We start from the raw sequence: 19996 nt of genomic DNA, 5'->3' as shown, positions 1-19996 counted from the left end.
GAGATTAGCTCCTCAACGTTCGGAGGTTTCCGTGTGTCCTCGTGTGCCACTGCGCCCAGCCCCCTCTGCGAGTTCGGGTTCTTCCAGCAATTCAATCCGTCCCAGTCTTTGGTTTCTTCCACGGACTTGCTCCGATCTTCTCCGCCGGCCCTGTCCAAGCAATCGGCCACTTCCGACAATCCTAACCGTCCCGGCCTTCGGCTCTTTCCGGAGATTTCCGGATCTCGCCCTCGGGCCCCTCCTGGGATTAAGCTCGAGTCCGTGTTTCGGCTCTTTCCGGAGATGCCACTTGCTCACTCCTCCGATCAGAGAACTTCGGCTCCTTCCGCCACCGCTTCGTGAAGGCCTCACTCTCCGGGGACAGCTTCGACTTTTTCCGTGGGTACCTCGGCTCCTTCCGGCTTCGGGAACGGAAAAGGGAGGGAGGACAGAGGCGAGGTGGATCAGGGGAAGGGATAGAGAAGGGGACGAGGTCCTAGTTCTCGGCACCTGGCTCTCCGCGTGGGGAAAGTGAAAGAAAAAAAGGGCCGGCCTCGCGGAGGGCCTGAGAAGATTGTGCGAGACAAAAGCAGCAAGAGGGGTGAAGGGTGCGCGCGACCGCTGCGGAGGTTGCCAGCGCGGCTTTTTGCGCCTGCGCAGGGTGGAAGCCGCGGGTGAGGGGGAAACAGGCTTCTGCGCCTGCGTAAAAGTCGTTCTGTGGCACCCTCTCCCACTGCTCCGGTGAAGGGGGTTGCGGGGACCAGGTTTCAGTCCCCATTGCGCGTGCGCGAGATTTCCCTTACTAGAGTGAAAGTGCTTAATCCCCAACCGTTAAATCCGGCCACCCTCTTGGTTGTCTCGGCAACCACATCAACGCGCTCCGGCTCTTCCCGCCGCGCAGGCGCGGCAGACGGATCATCTCGCATTACTTCCGGGAGACAGATGATCTGGCGTTACTGCCCCCTGGCGGCCCGACGGAAGTATCCTCCAGACTTGGCCTCGCCGCTAGGTGGCCTCCCCCGCTAGAGGTCATCGACTCACGCCTCTCGCGCCGCGCTCCGGTCCGGGTAGCCCAGCGGGTACTGTCCACGCTTCTTTTTACTTTTTTTTTTTTTTTTTTTTTTGAGACGGAGTCTCTGTCGCCCAGGCTGGGGTGCAGTGGCGCGATCTCGGCTCACTGGAACCTTCGCCTGCCGGGTTCAAGCGATTCTCCTGCCTCAGCCTTCCAAGTAGCTGGGACTATAGACACGCGCCACCACACCTGGCTAATTTTTTGTATTTTTAGTAGAGACAAGGTTTCACCGTGTTAGCCAGGATGGTCTCGATCTCCTGAACTCGTGATCCGCCTGCCTCGGCCTCCCAAAGTGCTGGGATTACAGGAGTGAGCCACCGCGCCCGGCTGTGTCCGCGCTTCTTTTCCCGAGCTCTGCCTCCGAGTTTTCTGGGGCGCAGCTGCTTCACTCTCCATCTCTGCCTCCGGGGGGCTAATTACACCGTATCCTACCCATCCTCCCGCCTGACCACCCACCCCCTTGGAAGCCCCCGCAACCCCGTCACCGTCTTCGGGGCGACGGCCGCCCCCTCCCAGGCACGTCCCCCTCCTAGGAAGAGGCTGAGGCCAAGTTTACTCCAAATTTTGACGTCGTTTTTTAATTTAAATTCTCTGAATAATTCTCTGTCTCACGCGGAGTTGGGGAGGTCTGTCCGGGAATCAGGTGGGCAGCTCCTCCGCGGGGCCGGGGCGGAGACGGGGTCTGTACAGTCCCCTACTCGAGGGGGGGGGAGGGGCACCCGCCTGCCTGGTTTTCCAGGAGGAAGGGGCCCGGCGAGGACAGGGCTGGGCAGCCCAAGCGAAAGGGGGTGCCGGCGTTCGGGAAGGGGCCGCGGCCGGTCCGGGGCCGTCGCGCTTGGGGGCCCGGCTAAGGGAGCCCCCAACCCAGGGGGCGAGGAGGAGGCGCAGGGGCGCGGCGGGGAGAGGGGCAGGTCATCCACCGGGGTCCACGGGGGAGGAAGGCCCGGGTGGAGGCGCGGAGGCGTGGTGCGATCACCGCTTGAAGCGGTAGGTGATGGGCAGCAGCAGCTTGCTCTTCTTGAGCGCCTGCACCTTCTTGAGCGTCTCGTCGTCCAGAGCCAGAAAGCAGCGGCGGGAGTACTCGAGCAGGCGCTCCTTGGAGGGGTCGAACTCGCCCACCTCGGCCAGCTTCTCGGGGGCCACAATGAGCAGCTCGGCGATGGGCGTGGTCAGCGCCACGGTGTTCCTGTCCACGCGGTGGTGCTCGAAGGCCCGCGACATGCTCTTGAGCTTCTGGAAGGTGCCTAGGATCTTCTTGTACCGGCAGAGAACCCCGTCGGCGTCCTTCACTGAGGGGTGGAGGCGGGGACACGGAAGTGAGGGGCAGGGGACAAGACTGAGGGGGCGGACACGGGAAGGGAAACGGCCATGGGAAGGAAGGATCTCGGCGAGCAGAGGCACGGGCCGGTGCAGGAGGAGACGGAGAACAACAGGCAAGGAAGGGGCAGAGAGGAGGGGAAGAAGCGCAGCCAGATCTTGGACCAGTGGGAAATGGGAAGAGGCAGGCCCAGGAAGGAGGGTGAGGAAACAAAATGAGCCAAGAGGCCGGGTTCAACCCACGCGGTCCCAGCACCCCCCGACCCCCCCAGCCATCACCCTCGTCTCCCTGCCTCAGGTGAATTCACTTATTCAAGTCTCACCCTCCCCTTGAGGTAGGTCCTACTGCGCACCTCCTTCTTACTGATGAAGGTTAAGGAGGTGCCCAAGGTGGCCCTGCCCTCGACGGTGGACCAAAACTTAAAAGTAAACCCAGGACAGGCCATGCGCAGTGGCTCACGCCTGTAATCCCAGCACTTTGGGAGGCCGAGGCGCGCGGATCACGAGGGCAGGAGATCCAGACCATCCTGGCTAACACGGTGAAACGCTGGCCTCTACTAAAAATACAAAAAATTAGCCAGGCGTGGTGGCGGCTGCCTGTAGTCCCAGCTACTCGGGAGGCTGAGGCAGGAGAATGGCGTGGACCCAGGAGGCGGAGATTCCAGTGAGGTGAGAATGCGCCACTGCACCACTCCAGCCTGGGCGACAGGGCAAGACGTCCCCCACCCCCCGGCCAAAAAAAAAAAGAAAGAAAGTAAACCCAGGACCACACGTGGAGGAGGGAGAGACAGAACCCGGTGGGTCTTTCTCCAGCAAGGCTGGAGGGGCTTGGAGAGAAAGGGGGACCTCTGGGAAGGACACACAGCAATTCAGCAGCCCGGGCCCCTCAGCGCCCGCCCCATGCACCCCACTCACCTCGCTGCCTCTCCCGGGCCTTGGGCTTCCCAAAGCGCCTCCGACTAGCACCTCCCTTCTGCTTCTGCCTCCTCCTCTCACTGGCGCTGCCTTCTTCGGACGCTCCGCTGAGGGAGGAGGCTGCTGACTCAGGGTCCGAGGCCTCGCCCCCAGCCCCACCACGGCTGTCCCCCTCCATCCGCCTGGGCCCAGGCTTCATCCGGCAGTGGTCCTCTGGGGAGATGGAGACACACACATGAACCAAGGGACCAGACATCCCATCACAGGTCCCGGGACTGAGAGAGGCTGCAGTCCCCTAACTGGATCCCCCAACCTGGGCTGGTCCCCTAAAGAGACAGAGGGACAGGGAGTACGGTAGAGACTCTGGTGGCTGAGTAGAGCCAGTTGGGGTCTGTGGGAGGTGGTAATGGGTGGAGCATTTTCTCAGAGGCCTGGGTTGGCAAGAGGTCTTACGGAGGCAGCCGACCAGGGGCCTCAGGACCCCTGTGACTATGCGCGGTTCCCATAGGGGAGGGAGAGATTTCTGGGCACTGGACTGGGCGGGACCTCTGGAGAGTAGCCTCTGGAAACCCAGGAGGCAGGCAAGGCCTTGGCTGGAGTCGGGGGGTCAGACCGAGAGAAATCGGGCCCTGGGTCCAGCAGGCTGGGTCCCACCTCCATCTAGACAGACGGAGCCGGCAGGCGGAGGCCCAGACACAGATTCCTCTAGAAGGCAGGTTAGGGGAGGGCTCTGGTGCCAGGGTCCCCACTGGGAAAGTGCCGAAGCCGCAGGGCCAAACTGTCTGTGCAAAGGAGTCAGTCACCCAGGATGGAACCATCAGTGAGAGGAGACAGTGGCAGGCCCAAGGGCAGCCAGAGGTGGTTTGTTCCCGAGCAGAGGGAAGGCCAGATCCCCAGATGCTGGGCTTCCAGTAACAGAGACACCACAAGACCATAGCCCCCTTGCCCAGGTTTTTTGGGGAAAGGGTTGAATTCACAAAGAGAGATGTGGGAGCTTTTGAGGGGTCTTCCCAGCCAAGGAGCTACCAAGGCTGAGATGAGGGTAGGTGGGGTAGAGTGTGGGTTCTCCAGGACATGGGCTGTTGGGCAAACGGCCTGACCATCCGGGGAAGAGGATGGGGCTGGGGTCCAAAATGTATTAAGCAGGGCACAGGGTCCCACCAGTCAAGAGAAGACGCTAGCTGTGAACTGGCTGGGGCTGGGGGCTGCTATGGGAGCTATCTGGGCTGCTTCTGGCCATGAATTATAGCAGAGCAAGGTATGTGGGTGGGGACTGCCCAGGAATCGGGCAGGGTTTGAGGGACAGCACCTGCTGGGGTCACCACCCAAAAAGGCCCACAAAGGAAGGAACTTAATGTCTTTGATGGGGAAGGAGTGCTCATTAACCAAGGATGGGACAGGGTGGGTGGGAAGATGGTCCCTGGTGTCACAGAGGGGAGGGGGGGACAGGAGGAGGCCGGATGGCTGGACTCTTGGATCTTGGAGAAGACAGGGATGGGAGGAGGAGCAGGGGCCCCCTGAGGAAACCCAAAGAACTAGGGTGGGTCTCTTGGCCAAAGAGATGAAGGAAGGTCCCCCTAGGAGTCAGAAGAGAGGGGCTCTCAGGTGCCAGGGTCCCTGAAGTCACCATGGGCCGAGGAAGCAGATGGCAGGGCACTGGAGGCTGATGGGATTTGGGGAGCTGACAGAGAAGGCAGGAGGACGAGCCCCAGTAGACAGTTCATGGGGATGAGGCCCTGGAATCAAGCGAGGAGGCAGCTGGGCCTGGGGGCCCAAAACAGGCAGGGGACTAGCAGAGAGGGCCAACATGGCAGGTCCCACCCAGCCAGCCAAACAGTGGAGCCTTGAGTCTGGGTGAGCGGGTACCCAATAGTGGGACAGGGAGGCAGGTGGATCAGAGCACCCCACACACACCTGCCTCCATCCGAGCAGAAGAGATGAATTTGTCCAGCTGGCACCGCAGGAAGTCCCTCTCTTCCTCCAGGTCCTCGATGCGCTTCTGCAGCCAGGAGTTCCTCTCCAGAGCCATGTGCAGCTGGGCCTTGACGCTGTTCATCAGAGCCAGGGTGGAGGACGCAGCCTCCGGAGGCTCTAGGGACACAGCGAGGGTGAGGGGACCAGGTCACACCCTGGGACTCAGGGCTTGGCTTCCCAGCTGACTCCAGTCCCTCCACACCCCCTCAGCTCACCCTCGAAGTTTCTCCGAGAGGGGCTCAGACTGTAAAAGATCTGTGAGTCTAGGTGGGGTGCCTCATCGAAGGGAATGGAGATCTCGAAGGTCTCATCGTCCTTCACTGGAGAGGAGAGGCCCCGGGTTACCCCAGAGAATTCCCCGGGCCTCTCAGGCCACCCCCCAACCACGGCAGCCTGGAGCCGACCGCACTGGGACCCAGGGTAGGGAAGGGGACCCAGCTTCCTCACTTGTCCGCCTCCGGCTGCTCCGGTCATTCATGGCGCGGCTTCCTGCGGACCCCAGCAGCCGAGGGCCTCAGGGGCACTGGACAGAAACGGCAGCCACAAATGGAGAGACGCAGATGGACTGGAGGGTCCATCCTGGGGGAGGTGAATTGAGACAGGAGGGACCTTCTGGCCTGGACCCCTGGTCTGAGGGAGGAGGGAGCCTGGACCCCAGGACTGAGGCAAAACGCGCCTGGGCTTCAAACTCCTGGGCTCCTGGAGTCAGGGGCAGGGGGCCCAGCCGCCTAGGTCCTGGGGGAGAAGTGAGCTGGGGACGTGGGCTCCTGGGTATCGAAGGAAAAGGAAGCTGAAGCCCTAAATTGCTGGGTGCCCCAAGGGGTCGCCTGACCAGGGACACCTGGCCTGAAGGGGAAGGACCCTCTCTCATCGCGGGCCACTGCCAGGCCTAAGGAAGAGGCAGGTGCAGGGGGAAACTGCCCCAACTTCCCAGGGTAGGAGGAGGTCCAGCCCGTGCGCGCTGCCTCCCCTACCTTCGGGGCCCCCACACCCCTCCCCCGCACTCGCGTGGGCGGGCGGACCGTCCCCCGGTGGTGGGGGCTGGGCGCGTGCGCAGTACGGGGAAAGGTCACGCGTGGGGGTGCGCCCCCGCCCCCGCCCTTTGTCCCGCGGGTGGGAGGGGGAGCGGTCGTGGAACGATCCCAGCGGGGACATGCACTAGGGCAGGGGTGCAAACGCGGCCACCATCCCCCGCCCGCGGGTGCCCGGGGTCCGAGGGGCCGAGGCCCCCCGCGCTCACCCACCCGCGCGCGGAATCCGGCTCGGGGACCGACGGCGGCGGCGCCCATGCCCGGCGCCGGGGAGCGTCTGCAAAGTGTCACGGGGAGCCGAGGGAAGCGCCCACCCACCCGCGAACAGGCGGGGCGGCAGGGGAGCGAGTCGTGGAACTGAGCGACGGAACGGGCAGGGACGCGGGGACTCGCCCAGTCGGGCCAGGCTAGCGCCCCTCGTTGAAGAGTCCCCGGGTCCAGGTGAGGCCCGCCGTTTGCGGCAGAAGCAGAGGGTCTGCACTTGCGCGATAGCCCCTTACAGCACTCCCCCGCCCTCCCCGAAGCTCAGGCAGGGAACATCACGAAATTCCCATCCTGGAGAGCTGGCGAGTCTCCGGGGGTCCCCGGATTGGGTGGCGGTGTGCCCAATGGGCCCAGAAGGCAGGAGAGTGTTTGAGACACCGAGAAAGATGGAGCGAAAGGAGAATCTACTTTTAACGCTCTCTCAGGAACTAGCCAGCGCGGACCCCTCAGAGCTCCCCTACCTCCTACAGCCAGACCCCAAGGTTCTCAGGGATGTGGGGGCCAAAATCGGGGGAGTTACCCCTCTCCCGGAAAATGAGGGCCAGGAACACGCCACCCCCATCCCCATGTTGGTAATTAAGAGCCGGCTTTGGAGCAAAGCTAGATTCCAGTCCTGACTGTTCCTGCTCCTCCCCAGCCTGTTAACTCACCTGTAAAATGGGGAAATTACAAGCCCTTCTAAATTTGTGAGGATGCAATGATGCGACACACAGAAGCTCAGCCCAGCACCTGGCCATAGTCAGGGCTGAAGAGAGGAGCGCTGCTGGTATTTGAGGTCAGATGGTGGGGTATGATCGCAGCCTCTGGGAGGCTCTTTCCCACTCTGGGGAGTATGAACGACAGATTTGTTCTTCCTCCCAAAAAAAGAGGTCGGAAGAGCAAATGAGGCCTAGCACAGTGCCTGGCACAAAATAGGCAAGAAAAATGAATGAATAAGCAGATGTTTATTAAGCTTCAGGCTCAGCTCCACCTGCCTCTCCTGTTCACCAGAAGCATCCAAGCTCTGGACTGTGGCCAGCCCTTATAAGAGCAAGGTCTTAACCCGATGGAGGGAGAATCTAAATGTTTGCACCGCCTGCAAGGCTGTGACCATGATCCTCCCCTCCCCACTTTACAGATTAACTGCAGCCTGGTCCAAAAATTCCAGGGGGAGCCATCTGCCCTAGATTGGTCTTTTCCAAACTACAGGTTCATGGGTGGAGAATTCAATAGAATAGGATGAAATCAGCAGTTTAAAAAAATATTTAGCCGGGCGTGGTGGTGCACACCTGTAATCCCAGCTACTCAGGAGGCTGAGGCAGGAGAATCGCTTAAACCGGGGAGGTGGAGGTTGCAGTGAGCCGAGATCACACCACTGCTCCAGCCTGGGCAACACAGCGAAACTCCGTCTCAAATAGTAATAATAATAGTTGGTGGAAAAAAAAATGCACAAACTAAAGCTAACTATGGTAAAGAAACTTTTGTGGGCCAGGCGCAGTGGTTCACGCCTGTAATCCCAACACTTTGGGAGGCAGAGGGGGGCGGATCACGAGGTCAGGAGATCGAGACCATCCTGGCTAACACAGTGAAACCCCATCTCTACTAAAAATACAAAAAATTAGCCAGGCATGGTGGCGGGCGCCTGTAGTCCCACCTACTCGGGAGGCTGAGGCAGGAGAATGGCGTGAACTCGGGAGGCGGAGCTTGCAGTGAGCTGAGATCGTGCCACTGCACTCCAGCCTGGGCGACAGAGCAAGACTCCGTCTCAAAAGAAAAAAAAAAAAAAAAAAAAAAACTTTTGTTTCGAGGCCTAGTGCCCTGAGGGAGGCCGAGGTGTGTGGATCACCTCAGGTCAGGAGTTCCAGACCAGCCTGACAAACACGGTGAAACCCGTCTCTACTAAAGGTACAAAATCAGCCGGGCATGGTGGCACACGCTTGTAAGCCCAACTACTTGGGAGGCTGAAGCAGGAGAATCGCTTGAACCCAGGAGGTGAAGGTTGCAGTGAGCTGAGATCACGCCATTACACTCCAGCCTGGGTGACAAGAGCGAAACTCCGTCTAAAAGAAAAGAGGCCAGGCGCTGTGGCTCACGCCTGGAATCCCAGCACTTTGGGAGGCCGAGGCAGGTGAATCACCTGAGGTTGGGAGTTCAAGAACAGCCTGACCAACATGGAGAAACCCCGTCTCTACTAAAAATACAAAATTAGCTGAGCATGGTGGCACATGCTTGTAATCCCAGCTACTAGTGAGGCCGAGGCAGGAGAATCACTTGAACCCGGGAGGCGTTGCGGTGATCCGAGATCGCGCCATTGGACTCCAGCCTGGGCAAAAAGAGTGAAACTCCGTCTCAAAAAAAAAAAGGAAACTTGGTTCACGTGTATTTTGCGTATCTGTATACTCTATTGCCATATAAAATGTGTTTGTAACAGGAGATTGTGGTTTTAAAATTGTTTCAGTTAAAAACATTCTTCCCAGATGACCCAGGTCTTCAGGAGCTGAGGAGGGGATAACCCCAAGGCAGGCCAACCTTCCCATTCCCCAGCCAGGCAAGCTGAGGTCTCCCTGCTAGACGGCCACCAAAGAGGGTCTGAGATGCTGTCTCTAAAAACAAACCTCGAGTGCTCAGAGTGGGAAACGTGTTTATTGTTTGATCAGTCTCAGGCCTGGTTGGGGGGTGGAAGGCAGGACTGGGGTCCCTTCCCCAACAACAGCGCAGAAGCCCCAGGAAGATGGCGCAGATTCCTGACGACCCACAGCCACCTTTTATGAGACCAGAGACTTTACACACCACACTCCCCACCCCCATCCAGTCAAGGCTCTGCCATGGAACAGCTGATATCTTTAGGCTAGAGGACTCCATTCTGTGTAGGGGCTCATTCCCATCTCAGCTCCAGAACACGGAGGACCTGAAGATTACTCACGGATTCCTCCTTCAGGCAGGGCTCTGCCTTTGAGATGCGGCTGCTCTGTGTCTGTGTCCAGGGCCCTGAACACCAGCCTCAGGCTCTCACCAGGTGTCTGGACAGGAGTCCAGGCTCCCTGCAAAGTCCTGTGGTACCTGGGGCACCCGGCAGCCCGGCTCATGGATGCTTCCACCGCGTGTGTTTCTGCAGTGTGTTCTGCTCCATAAAGCGGCGAGGGCAGTGTGGACACTGAAACGGGCGTTCCCCAGAGTGCACCCGGCTGTGCTGGGCCAGCTCACCCGCATCCCGGAAGCGGCGAGGGCAGAGCGGGCAGCCGTGGGGCCGCCCACCACCCGCCAGGTGAATGGAATGGTGCCGTGCCAAGTGGCTGGCGCGCTTGAATGCCTTCCCACAGATGTCACACTCGAAGGGCTTTACCTCCGAGTGGGTGATGCTGTGTCGCTGAAGGTAGGACATGTACTCGAAGACTCTTGAGCACACGGGGCAGCTGTAGCACTTTTTCTGGCCTGGAGCCCCACTGGCCCCTGGCTCCCTCTGTGACTCCTCGTCCACCAGCACTGTGTAGGGGACACCCTGAGTGTCAATAAGCAGGTAGTGGTTGGGCCTTGGAGGAGATGAAGCCTGGGGAGATCCGATGGAGGAGGAAGGTCCAGGTTCTGGGGAGCGGCAAGTCCGACGGGGAGGGCCCTCCATGGTCTCAACGGAGGAAAATGCCAGAGGCTGAGGGCAGGGGGATGGCAGCACCAGCATCCGGAGGGCTGGCGGAGGCCTGGTGGATGGGAGATGGGATAAGAAGGTTATATAGAAGAGGGCAGCTCAGCACCACAGGCTCCATGCTTTTCCCTCCCTATACCCGGCCCAGGACCTCTGCATCCTGCTGCCCCTCAGTCCCTCTTTTCCAGTCCCGCTCACAGCTGGACTCTGTGGCCCCCTAAAAGGTCCCCAGGGTCTTCCTCCTTGGAAAACCTCTCCTAGCCTCGGTGCTCCACCACACACTGTACTCACAGGATCTCTTGACCTCCTCTGCACAACCTGGACCTCGCTCTAACCTTCCCCTTTGTGCCCTCCCAGGTCACTGGGTGCCCCACCCCGCAGGCCTCCAGGCCTCTCCCTCCCCTCCTTCTAGCCCTTTCCAGGGTCTGCGTGTTGGCCTATGCTACATACTCAAGCCTTTCCTGACCCTCTCCATACAAGCCAAGCCTATTCACAGGGGCTCCGACGTTAGGAACCCCAGGTTCCGGCCCTCTCTCCAGCCACGTGTCTGAACAACTCCGTGCTCCCACCCGTCCACCCACCTCAGGTTCTCTCTAGTCCTCGCCCGGCCTCCACCAGGCTCCTTCTAGGTCCCAGCGCTCTCCGGGGTTCCACCCCCGGGGCCGCAGCCCTCGCTTTCTGGGCCTTTCTGTGTAAGTTCTCGCCCCCTCCAAGCTCCAGAACAGCCCCCTCCGGCACCTGCCCCACTCCCGCCCCGGCCCAGGTACCCTCCACGCGGTCCAGCCCCTCCCGCCGCCCGCCCCCAGCCCCCTCCCTCCTCCCGGCCCCCGTACCCAGTGCAGCAGCCTCTCAGGTCCGGGCGACTCCAAGCGGCCCCGGGCTACCCTCGCAGTTGCAGGCGGCGGCGGGAAGGGGACCTCTGGGTGTGCCCCAGGAACTGGCGGCGCCGGCCGAAAGAGAGAAGCCGAAGGGAGAGAAGAGGGTCTAGGGAAGGAAGGTGGGGGCGGGGCGCCCGGGCCGTCGCGAAACGGCTCCGGCCAGAAACACACACCGAGAGGAAAGTACCCAAGCTAGGAAGATCCGGTCTCCACCCCCCAGCACCCAACGCGCACGCACACGCAAGGAAGAGCCTGAAAATGGAGTGCGGAATGTTTATTGAGCAAAGGGTCGGGGGCGTGGGCGGAAGGGGGTAGATACAGAAATGAACCAGACCGTGCCCGTGCTCTTTATCATCTCTTCCCCGCAGACAACCACCGGTTCACCGCTCCAGAGAGCAGAAAACCAAGGTTTAGAGAGGTCATGTCACTTGCACAGGCTCACACAGCACAGCTGGACTGGAACCCAGTTCCGACTGGTTCCCAGGCCCAGGGAGGGGCAACGACTTTGGTCTACATCACACAGCTAGAAAGGGGGTAAGGAAGGAATGATGCTCCTCCCTTTGGAAGGTGGGGAAACTGAGGCCCAGGGTAAGGCAGTAACCTCAGCAGAGCCAGGGGGTGTGTGTGGGAGTGAGTGACGCTGTGTGGGTCAGACTTGGTGACCCTGAGATGGGCAGGGCAGCACAGGCCGGGTCTCGAGCTTAGTGGAGGCGCACGTGCTGCGCCAGCTCCGCGGCGTCCTGGAAGCGGCGTGGGCAGAGCGGGCAGGTGTGCGGCGGCCCGGCGCGGGCGCGGTGCGTGGCGCGATGCCGCGACAGGTGGCTGGAGCGCTTGAAGGCCTTGCCGCAGGCGCCGCACGTGAAGGGCTTGAGGTCCGAGTGCGACACGCGGTGGCTCTGCAGCCGCAGAGGGCTGGCAAAGACACGGGCGCACTCCGGGCAGCTGTAGCCCTTGCGAGGGCCGGGCTCTCCTGGGGGCGCCTCGCGCTGGGGCGGACCCCGGGGCTCCTCCTCCAGCTGCACCGTGTATGTGTAGGGGACCCCATTGGCGTCGATGAGGAGGTGGCGGCCCAGCCGCGGGGGTCGGGGCCCCGCCGCCGAGGAAGGAGTGGAGGAGGGGCCTTCCGCCTTGGGGAAAGGGGGAGCCTTGGGGGGCGGTGGGTCCATGGCCTCCGGAGAGGAGGACCGAGGGTGGGGTGGCCGCGGCGGCAGCAGCAGCATCTGGAGCGGCAGCTGGGAGCGGCGGAGGGGAGATTAGTTAAAATTGCCACTTCCTTTTACGAAAAGTTTCCTAAAATGGAAAGCATCCCCACTATCACTGCTTGTTACCCTTTGTGCGCCACTGACTACCTCCCTAGTAAAATAAAAACTGTGACTCCAGCCCGGCTCTCCCACGTTCCATCAAGCTGCCTCGGAGAGGGCCTCCAACTGAGCTCTGCAAAACCCCGCCACCACCTGCCACTCCTCCCGGGTCCACCTCTCACCACTCAGGTCAGGTCTGAGGACGTAGTCCCCCGACTTTTCTTCCCTTTTCTCCTCTCAACCCACCCCAGCAGACAATCAATCCCTAAATCTGTTTACCTCTTTACGTCTTAGACCCCGGGCCTCCTGACCGCCGAGATTTCTCTAATCTGTGGTTTCTTCTTTTTTCCTGTTGCCCAGCCCCAGTTCAGTTTACTTCCCCTCCCTTTGCCGCCCCCCACCCCCCCACCGGCCCCCGCATCGGCCTCCTGGCCCTCCGTCCCCACTACATGCCGCAGGGCCTCCCCATCTTCATATTCCGTGGCCTCCCTCACTTCCTCTCTAGGTACCTCCCCAGAGCCCCACTAACCCAATTCCCCACATTTCACTAGGGCTTTTCCATCCTGTTCCTACACTTAGCACCTCGAAGTCTAGCCACCTCTCCCCACTACGGAACCCATCGTCTTACTACATCTATACACCCCAAAATGGCTCAAATGCCTTCCTTCTGTATACCCCGCCCCCCCAACCTGGCTACCTGCTACATTCTCCCCAAAGGCCCCCTTTTCTCTCCCCCCCCCCCATATATAGCGGTGACATCGTTACTTCTTTCTGTACCCATCAGGGGCCTTCTCCCAAACCCCGTTATGCACACCAGGCTCCGGGACTCCGCTTCCCACAGCACCTCTCCCAAGCCCACTTTCCCCTCCTTTCTGTGTACGTCTGGCATCTCTCTTTCTCCTCGTGTTCACCTCTTCCTGGAGCCCCATCCCTCTCCCTGTTACACACAGCGTGGTCCCCCGCCCGTTCTTTTGCTCTGCTCCCCTTGTTTATGGGAACCCCAGCGCCCGGGCGTTTTCGCCCCCATCGCGCTACACACCGCCTGTCCCCTGGCCCTGGGGCCCCTCCTATTGCCTTCACTTCCCCAAGGAGCCCTGGCGCCTCGACTTCCCCTCCCGTCCCTCCGCCCGATCCTGCCGCTCCCGACTCCCACCCCCATCCCGGGTGGCTCCAGCGCACTCCCCCAGCCTGCCTGGCCCCGGCGTCGTCCCAGGGCCAGGCTCCTCCCTCCATCCCGGCCCCCGTACCCCGTACGGCGGCCTCTCGGGTCCGGAGGAACGGGCCGAGGTCCCGGGCGGCCCCGGGCTTCCCCTGGTGAGCGCCGGCGGCGGAACCGAGACTTCCGGGCAGCTCCGGGCCGGCGGCGCCGGGGACGCGGGGACTGGGGGCGCGGGCGCGGGGGCGCGAGGGGTTGGCGGAGTCCCTGGGAAAAGGCGCCGGCCGGAAGCGCGCGAGCCCAATGCGGAGGTTCCGCCGCCTGGAGCCGGCGCTCCCACCCCTCGCCTCTGCGGAGCGCCCTGCGGGGAGGGGACCGGAGGCGTGGGGTCCACTGAAGACGCCCGCCCCCGGCGGCCCCGCTCCCCTCCCACCTCCCGAACGGAACGATTCCGCCGCTTGACAAGAAATCGGCCAATAAACCGAGACTAAGCAAAGTTACGTCTTCGCCCTAAGGCCCACAAGGGTTTGTCCTCTTTCCACTGGGCCGTCGCTGCCTGCTCGGCCGTGGCCACCCACCGAGGTAGAGGGCGGGAGAAGGGATGTTCCTGCCGGCTGAGCAAATGTGGAGACCGAGGTCCAGAGACCAGCCATTGGCTCCGATGTGGCCGGGCCGTGATTCTCCACCCAGCAAATGGGGAGGCCGAGGCCCGGAGAAGGCCAGACGCTGCCAGATAGTTGGGGAAGGTGTGTTCTTTCCACGGGGCACATGGGGGAACCAAGGCCCACAGAGGGCCAGACGGCTACATGCGCAGGTGGGGAGGTGTGATATTTCCAGAAGGCACGTGGCGACACCGAAGCGCAGCGAAGGCCAGGCTTTGCCAGATGCGGAGGTGGGAAAGGCTGGCACTGCCCACGGGGCCCACTGGAAGCCTGATGCGGGCTCGCGGGCTGCGCCAGGTCCTGGGGCACTTGAGGCCCCGGCGCTGGCTGCGCATGCGAAGGACTCCGGCGTCGAAATCAACGCGCGGTGGCGCTGCAGCCGCGCTGGAGAGCTGCACACGCGGCAGCACTCGGGACAGCTGCAGCTCCTCCTCCAGCCACGTGGCGCCACGGCCTCGCAGGAGGGCGGCAGCAGCAGCATCTGCAGGTGCAGCTGGGAGTGGGGGACAGAAGAGGAGTAACTGTCACAGCGAGCCCCAAGACCCTGGGGTGCCACAGCTACGTCCTAGAGCACTGTCCATCAGAACTTTCTGCAATGGTGGAAAGTTCTATGACAGTCACTAGCCACGTGGGACTCTTACACTCTTGAAATGTGGCTGGTGTATCACAGGACCTGAATTTTAAATTGTATTAAATTTCCCATAATCAGCACGGTGGCTCACACCTGTAACCCCAGCACTTTCAGAGGCCAAGGCGGGCGGATCACCTGAGGTCAGGAGTTCGAGACCAGCCTGGCCAACATGGTGAAACTCCTTCTCTACTAAAAGTACAAAAATTAGCCGGCCGTAGTGGTGCTCCCCTACAGTCCCAGCTACTTGGGAGGCTGAGGCAGGAGAATCGCTTGAACCCAGGAGGTAGAGTTTGCAGTGTGCCAAGATCGTGCCACTATACTGCAGCCTGGGCAACAGAGGGAGACTGTCTCAAAAAATAATAATTTCCCATAATCAAAATTTAAGCCACATATGGCTCCTACCTTATGGAACAATTCCAGAGACCACTGTCAACCAGTTGTAAACTGGAGGCCCAAGGGCCCAAAAGGCCTCACAGTTATATTTGGTTTGGGACACAAGTTACTTTTTAAACATTTTACTGGGCAGTATGTATATTTTTTGAGAGAGTCTCACTCTGTCGCCCACGCTGGAGTGCAGTGGCATGCTTCTGGCTCACTGCAGCCTCAACCTCCCAGGCACAAGTGATCCTTCCACTTCGGTCTCCCAAGCAGCTGGGACTACAGGCGTGGGCCACCACACATTTTGAGCCGGACCACTCTTTGTTGTGGGGGACTGTAGGGTGTTGAGCAGCATCCTTGGCCTCCACCCACCAGATGGCAGTAGCACCCTCCCCCAACCCCGAGTTGTGACAACCCAAAATGTCTCTACACATTGCCCGTGTCCTCTAGGAGGCAACATGGCTCCTGGCTGAGAACCCCTGGTCTACTTGGACAATTACCCAACCTGAGTGTCTTGCCAAGATCCCTGATATAGTTAAGATGTCTGTCCCCTCCAAATCTTTTTTTTTTTTTTTTTTGGAGATGGAGTCTTGCTCTGTTGCCCAGGCTAAAGTGCAGTGGCGCAATTCTAGGCTCACTGCAACCTCCAACTCCCGGGCTCAGGTGATTCTCCTGTTTCCGCCTCCCAAATAGCTGAGATTACAGATTACAGGTATGCACTACCATGCCCAGCTGTATTATATAAAATATAACAATTTTATATTTTTGGTAGAGACAGGTTTCACCATATTGGCCACCTGGTCTCCAACTCCTGACCTCAGGTGATCCACCTGCCTCAGCCTCCCAAAGTGCTGGGATTACAGGGTTGAGCCACCACACCTGGCCTCCTCCAAATCTCATGTTGAAATGTAATCCCCAGTGTTGGAGACGGGGCTTGGTGGGAGGCATTTGGATCATGGGGGTGGATCCTTCATGAATGGCTTGGTGCCATCCTCGAGGTAATGAGTGAGATCTCGCTGAGTTCACATGAGATCTAGTTGTTTAAAAGAGCATGTCAGGCTAAGCGTGGTGGCTCATGCCTGTAATCCCAACACTTTGGGAGGGCGAGGCGGGCGGATTACAAGGTCGAGATCAAGACCATCCTGGCCAACATGGTGTAACCTGATCTCTACTAAAAATACAAAAATTAGCTGGGCGTGGTGGCGGGCACCTGTAGTCCCAGCTACTTGGGAGGCTGAGGCAGGACAATCACTTGAACCCGCGATGCAGAGGCTGCAGTGAACCGAGATTGTGCCACTGCACTCCAGCCTGGCAACAGAGCAAGACTCCATCTAAACAAACAAACTCCTGCCAGTCTTTTCCCCCCCACCATGAGATATGCCAACTACCCCTTTACCTTTCACCATGATTGTAAGCTTCCTGAAGCCCTCGCCAGAAGCAGCTGCCAGGACCACACGTCCTGTATAGCCTGCAGAACCGTGAGCCAATTAAACTTCTTTTGTTGATAAATTACGCAGCCTCAGGTATTCACTCATAGAGACACAATGAGACTAACACAATCCCTCTCCTGAGTTTCAGACCATGTAACTAGTGGCACTGTAGTGGCCACAATCCCCACCCCCACTATCCCCAGAAATAATGACAACAATAAGCAACATTTATTGAGCCCTCACTCGGGAACAGCCATTGCTAAACGCACAGCATCCTCAGGGCAGAGCTACAAGGAAAGCTACAAGGGATCCATGAGGATCCCTGTTTTACAGATGAGGGAAGCAGAGCTCAAAGAGATCGTGTGATTGGCCTGAGGTCACACATCCGCAGGTGGGATGGCCAGGACAGCACCTGCCTCTGCCCACACCGGGTCAGTGCACATGACCCCTGTCAGCAAGCCACACACTTCCCTATAATCCCACCATCGCCGCTGCCACCCCAGCGCAAACCACCACCATTTAGCCCCAGCTTATAGCAGCAGCAGCCTCCCCCTCCATCACTCTCTCCCTCCCCTCTCGTTTTTTTTTGTTGCTGTGTCTTTTTTCAGACAGAGTCTCACTCTGTCGCCCAGGCTTGAGTACAATGGCACGATCTCAGCTCACTGCAGCCTCCACCTCCCAGGTTCAAGCGATTCTCCCGCCTCAGCCTCCTGAGTAGCTGGGATTACAGGCGTGCACCACCATGGCTGGCTAATTTTTTGTAATTTTAGAAGAGACAGGGTTTTACCCTGTTGCCCAGACTGGTCTCGAGCTCCTGGCCTCAAGCGATCCGCCTGCCTCAGCCTCCCAAAGTCCTGGGATTATAGGCGTGAGCCACCATGCCTGGCCTTCTCCCTCCCTTCCCTATGGCAATTTCCAAGTGATTTTTTAAGCTCACAGAATCATTCCCTGACTGAAAACCTTCCCCTCTGGGACACAGCAACATATTGAGACCCTGTCTCTCCAAAAAAAATGATAATAATAATTAGGCAGAGGTGGTGGCGCCTGCCTACAGTCCCAACTACCCAGGAAGCTGAGACAGGATTGCCTGAGCCCAGGAGTTTCAGACTGCAGTGTGTTATGATCAAAACCTTCCCCTCTGCCCTTAGAGTAAACCCAGACACTCTGCAAGGCCCTGCGTAGACTGGCCCCCCAGCTGCCTTCCCTTCTGGGCACCATGGTGCTGGCTTTCCCTTGCCCAGTGCACCAGCCTCGCCCATCTGGAGAGCCTTTGTGCTAGCTCCTCCCCTCTCTGTGATGTTCCTTTCAGCCCCTCACAAGAGTGACTCCTTCCTGGCCTTCAGGTTTCAGCTCACAGAACACTTGGTCATAGCAGCCTTTAGTGACCATGGTAGCTCGAGGTGCCCTGCTCTGCGTCCTCCGTCTGTTCATTTCCTTCACATCCCACAGCACAATCCATGATATGGCCTCGTTGATCTACTGCCTGCTGTGTTATTGCCTGCCTTCCCCACTCTCCAAGGCCCAGCTTCATCCTGGTCAACATTCTACCCTCAGAATCTATCAAAGGTCTTTCAGGAAAGGGTGAGGAATCAATTCGATACTGGTTGAATGAATACATGAATGAATTTGATTGCCCCATCCAAAAGTGAAGCATTACCTCCCTACCCAGCTCCCCACCAAAGAGAACCCCTGCTCAACCACAAGACATGGTCATGAGGAAGCCACACCATCTAGAACTTTGAACATCCCCATTTCCACCCACTCCCTCACTCCCCAAAGCCAGACAAGCACCAAGTTCCATCACCTCCACCCCCTGAGGGCACTGACCTCCGTTCTCCAAGCCAAGTTCTGGCCCCTTCCTTCTCACCTGGACCACCATATCTGGTACACTGGCCTCCAGTTCCCCTCCCACACTGGCCTGACCCTGACAGATGCTTCTCACAGCTGTGTTGAATGCAACTTCAGCACCATGCATAACATTCTCCGGCCCCCTTTACCCTCAGGACCAAGTCTGAGTTTCTCAGCCTAGAATTTGAGGCCCTTTGTGAGGTGGCCCAGCCACTTCCTCACCTCACTTCTCATTCCCGTGCTCCAAGCACACACGGCATCTCACAGCCCCCCTGGCCAGACCTTGGATTTACACAGCTCCACACGCAAAGGCTTATGTGTTTTCCTCGCCCTGGGAATTCTTCCCCTTTACTCTACTGGCAGCCTTCTCCTTAGCCTTCTGGAATCATGTATTCTGACCTCTCAAGTTGGCTTGGTGTCACCTATATGCCCTGCTCACCAGTCCACCAGCTCCTCTGCTTAAAATCCTCCCTATAGTATAACCCCCTCAGCCTGCCATGAAAGGCCTCTCACAACCTGGCCTCAGCCACCTTTCCCACCCTTGCCCTCACCCAACCTGTTCCAGACAGCTGCAGCGAATCATTCTGACTTCTCCATTTACACCTCAAATCTTGGGCCACTGTGACTGATTACTCATGTCCCCAAACTTCAGTTCACACTGCATATTCATATCCAGGGTCTCGATGAATCCTCTCAACGGTCCAGCGAGGCTGGCAATCAGATGCACTCCACAGCGCAGATGGGGCAGAGGCCACTCAGATCTCCGGCCGGAGTGACCGATTGACCCCTGCTCCAGCACCCTCACCTCCCTCTGGCTGCCCAAACCCTCCCCAGCCTGCAGTCTGGGTCCTGCCTCCTTCAGGAACCTTTTCCTGGCCACCCCCTCTTCTCAAGGTCCACTATTCATCCCACTTTGTCTTCCCATGGGAAATAGCCCCTTCTCCCCTCGGGAAATAATACAGTGATGCCCAGGCCTGTGCCTCTGGGGCAATTGGGATCCAAGAAGCCCACTCTCAAGGCTTTCCGCTCTCCTCTTCCTATACCTCGCCCCCTGGTCACCGTAGCCCCTCCCCAAGCCTCCTTCGCAGGGCCTCTCAGTTTCCAACGCCCACTGCCCTGGGGGCCACTCTGTCCCACACCCCAAGTCCCTCACTTGGGCAGGACTCTTAAGAATTCCGTCACTGCTGAACCTGCTCACTCCCCGCAATCCGGCCCGGTCTCCCTATCCCTACGCAGCAAACTTTCACGTCCGGAAGCGGCCGCAGTGACGACTTCCGGGATGCTCCGACTTCTCCGGCAGCTTCCGGATTCGGAGAGCAGCAGGAAAGCACTCGGGCCAGAAACGCACCCACAAGAGAAAGGTTCCTGCGTCGCGCACCTTGCTACTCCACACACACACTACACAAAAGTTAAAATGAAATCACTATTTGGCGCCGTGCCGGATGCTGAGGGAGGGAATACAACAGAGATGGCTTTTGTCAAAAAAAAAAAAAAAAAAAGGACTTTTCTTTCTTTCTTTTTTTTTTTTTTTTGAGACGGAG

The 19996-nt window shown here is 59.2% G+C and overlaps 3 protein-coding genes and 1 long non-coding RNA gene across 18 annotated transcripts; 1 reads left to right on the top strand and 3 right to left on the bottom strand.

The window, feature by feature from the left end:
• The first annotated feature begins 926 nt into the window (after positions 1–926).
• LOC129528708 (uncharacterized) lies at positions 927–1606 on the top strand. The gene is made up of 2 exons (XR_008674001.2): positions 927–1058; positions 1265–1606. It is a non-coding gene; the product is annotated as an uncharacterized lncRNA (long non-coding RNA).
• On the bottom strand, positions 1603–7485 carry CCDC106 (coiled-coil domain containing 106). Of its 5 annotated transcripts, none has more exons than XM_055370629.1 (6): positions 7203–7485; positions 5705–5780; positions 5473–5577; positions 5198–5374; positions 3284–3496; positions 1603–2340 (listed from the first exon to the last, which is right to left on the bottom strand). In XM_055370629.1, exons 2-6 carry the CDS (start codon positions 5733–5735, stop codon positions 2024–2026), a joined length of 843 nt encoding a protein of 280 aa, XP_055226604.1. In that variant the 5' UTR covers positions 5736–5780; positions 7203–7485; the 3' UTR covers positions 1603–2023. The 5 variants fall into 5 exon arrangements, with proteins under 5 accessions (XP_055226604.1, XP_018871527.1, XP_055226605.1 ...); XM_019015982.4 differs by lacking the exon at positions 7203–7485 and adding an exon at positions 6502–6829; XM_055370630.2 differs by lacking the exon at positions 7203–7485 and adding an exon at positions 6502–6778 and having other exon boundaries at positions 5705–6024.
• Positions 7486–9155: 1670 nt separating this feature from the next.
• Positions 9156–10207, bottom strand: ZNF581 (zinc finger protein 581). The gene has a single exon (XM_004061490.4). The coding sequence runs from the start codon at positions 10205–10207 to the stop codon at positions 9614–9616; it is 594 nt and encodes a 197-aa protein (XP_004061538.1). The 3' UTR covers positions 9156–9613.
• A 1101-nt stretch (positions 10208–11308) lies between these two features.
• On the bottom strand, positions 11309–19738 carry ZNF580 (zinc finger protein 580). 11 transcript variants are annotated; one of them, XM_063701668.1, is made up of 4 exons: positions 18435–19724; positions 16574–16645; positions 13598–14661; positions 11309–12281 (listed from the first exon to the last, which is right to left on the bottom strand). In XM_063701668.1, exon 4 carries the CDS (start codon positions 12267–12269, stop codon positions 11751–11753), a length of 519 nt encoding a protein of 172 aa, XP_063557738.1. In that variant the 5' UTR covers positions 12270–12281; positions 13598–14661; positions 16574–16645; positions 18435–19724; the 3' UTR covers positions 11309–11750. The 11 variants fall into 11 exon arrangements, with proteins under 11 accessions (XP_063557738.1, XP_055226607.2, XP_055226608.2 ...); XM_055370632.2 differs by having other exon boundaries at positions 19012–19724; XM_055370633.2 differs by having other exon boundaries at positions 19609–19723.
• Positions 19739–19996: the final 258 nt, after the last annotated feature.

Source organism: Gorilla gorilla, chromosome 20 (genome assembly GCF_029281585.2).
Source record: "Gorilla gorilla gorilla isolate KB3781 chromosome 20, NHGRI_mGorGor1-v2.1_pri, whole genome shotgun sequence".
In the NCBI taxonomy this organism is placed as follows: domain Eukaryota; kingdom Metazoa; phylum Chordata; class Mammalia; order Primates; family Hominidae; genus Gorilla; species Gorilla gorilla.
Note: the sequence above shows the minus strand (reverse complement) of the source record. Positions and strands in the feature narration are given on the sequence as shown.

What these genes read in the sequence shown, in the direction of transcription:
- ZNF581 (XM_004061490.4), bottom strand. Translation starts at nt 10,207, where the DNA reads ATGCTGGTGCTGCCATCCCCCTGCCCTCAGCCTCTGGCATTTTCCTCC.
- ZNF580 (XM_019015972.3), bottom strand. Translation starts at nt 19,038, where the DNA reads ATGATTCGCTGCAGCTGTCTGGAACAG. An exon ending in GCTGCAGCTGTCTGGAACAG is followed by an intron (nt 14,662 to 19,011) that starts GTTGGGTGAGGG and finishes CCCCACTCCCAG; the next exon opens with CTGCACCTGCAGATGCTGCT.
- CCDC106 (XM_063701667.1), bottom strand. Translation starts at nt 5,735, where the DNA reads ATGAATGACCGGAGCAGCCGGAGGCGGACAA. An exon ending in CTCTCGGAGAAACTTCGAGG is followed by an intron (nt 5,375 to 5,472) that starts GTGAGCTGAGGG and finishes CTGTGTCCCTAG; the next exon opens with AGCCTCCGGAGGCTGCGTCC. An exon ending in GGCCCGGGAGAGGCAGCGAG is followed by an intron (nt 2,527 to 3,283) that starts GTGAGTGGGGTG and finishes CACTGGTCCAAG; the next exon opens with ATCTGGCTGCGCTTCTTCCC.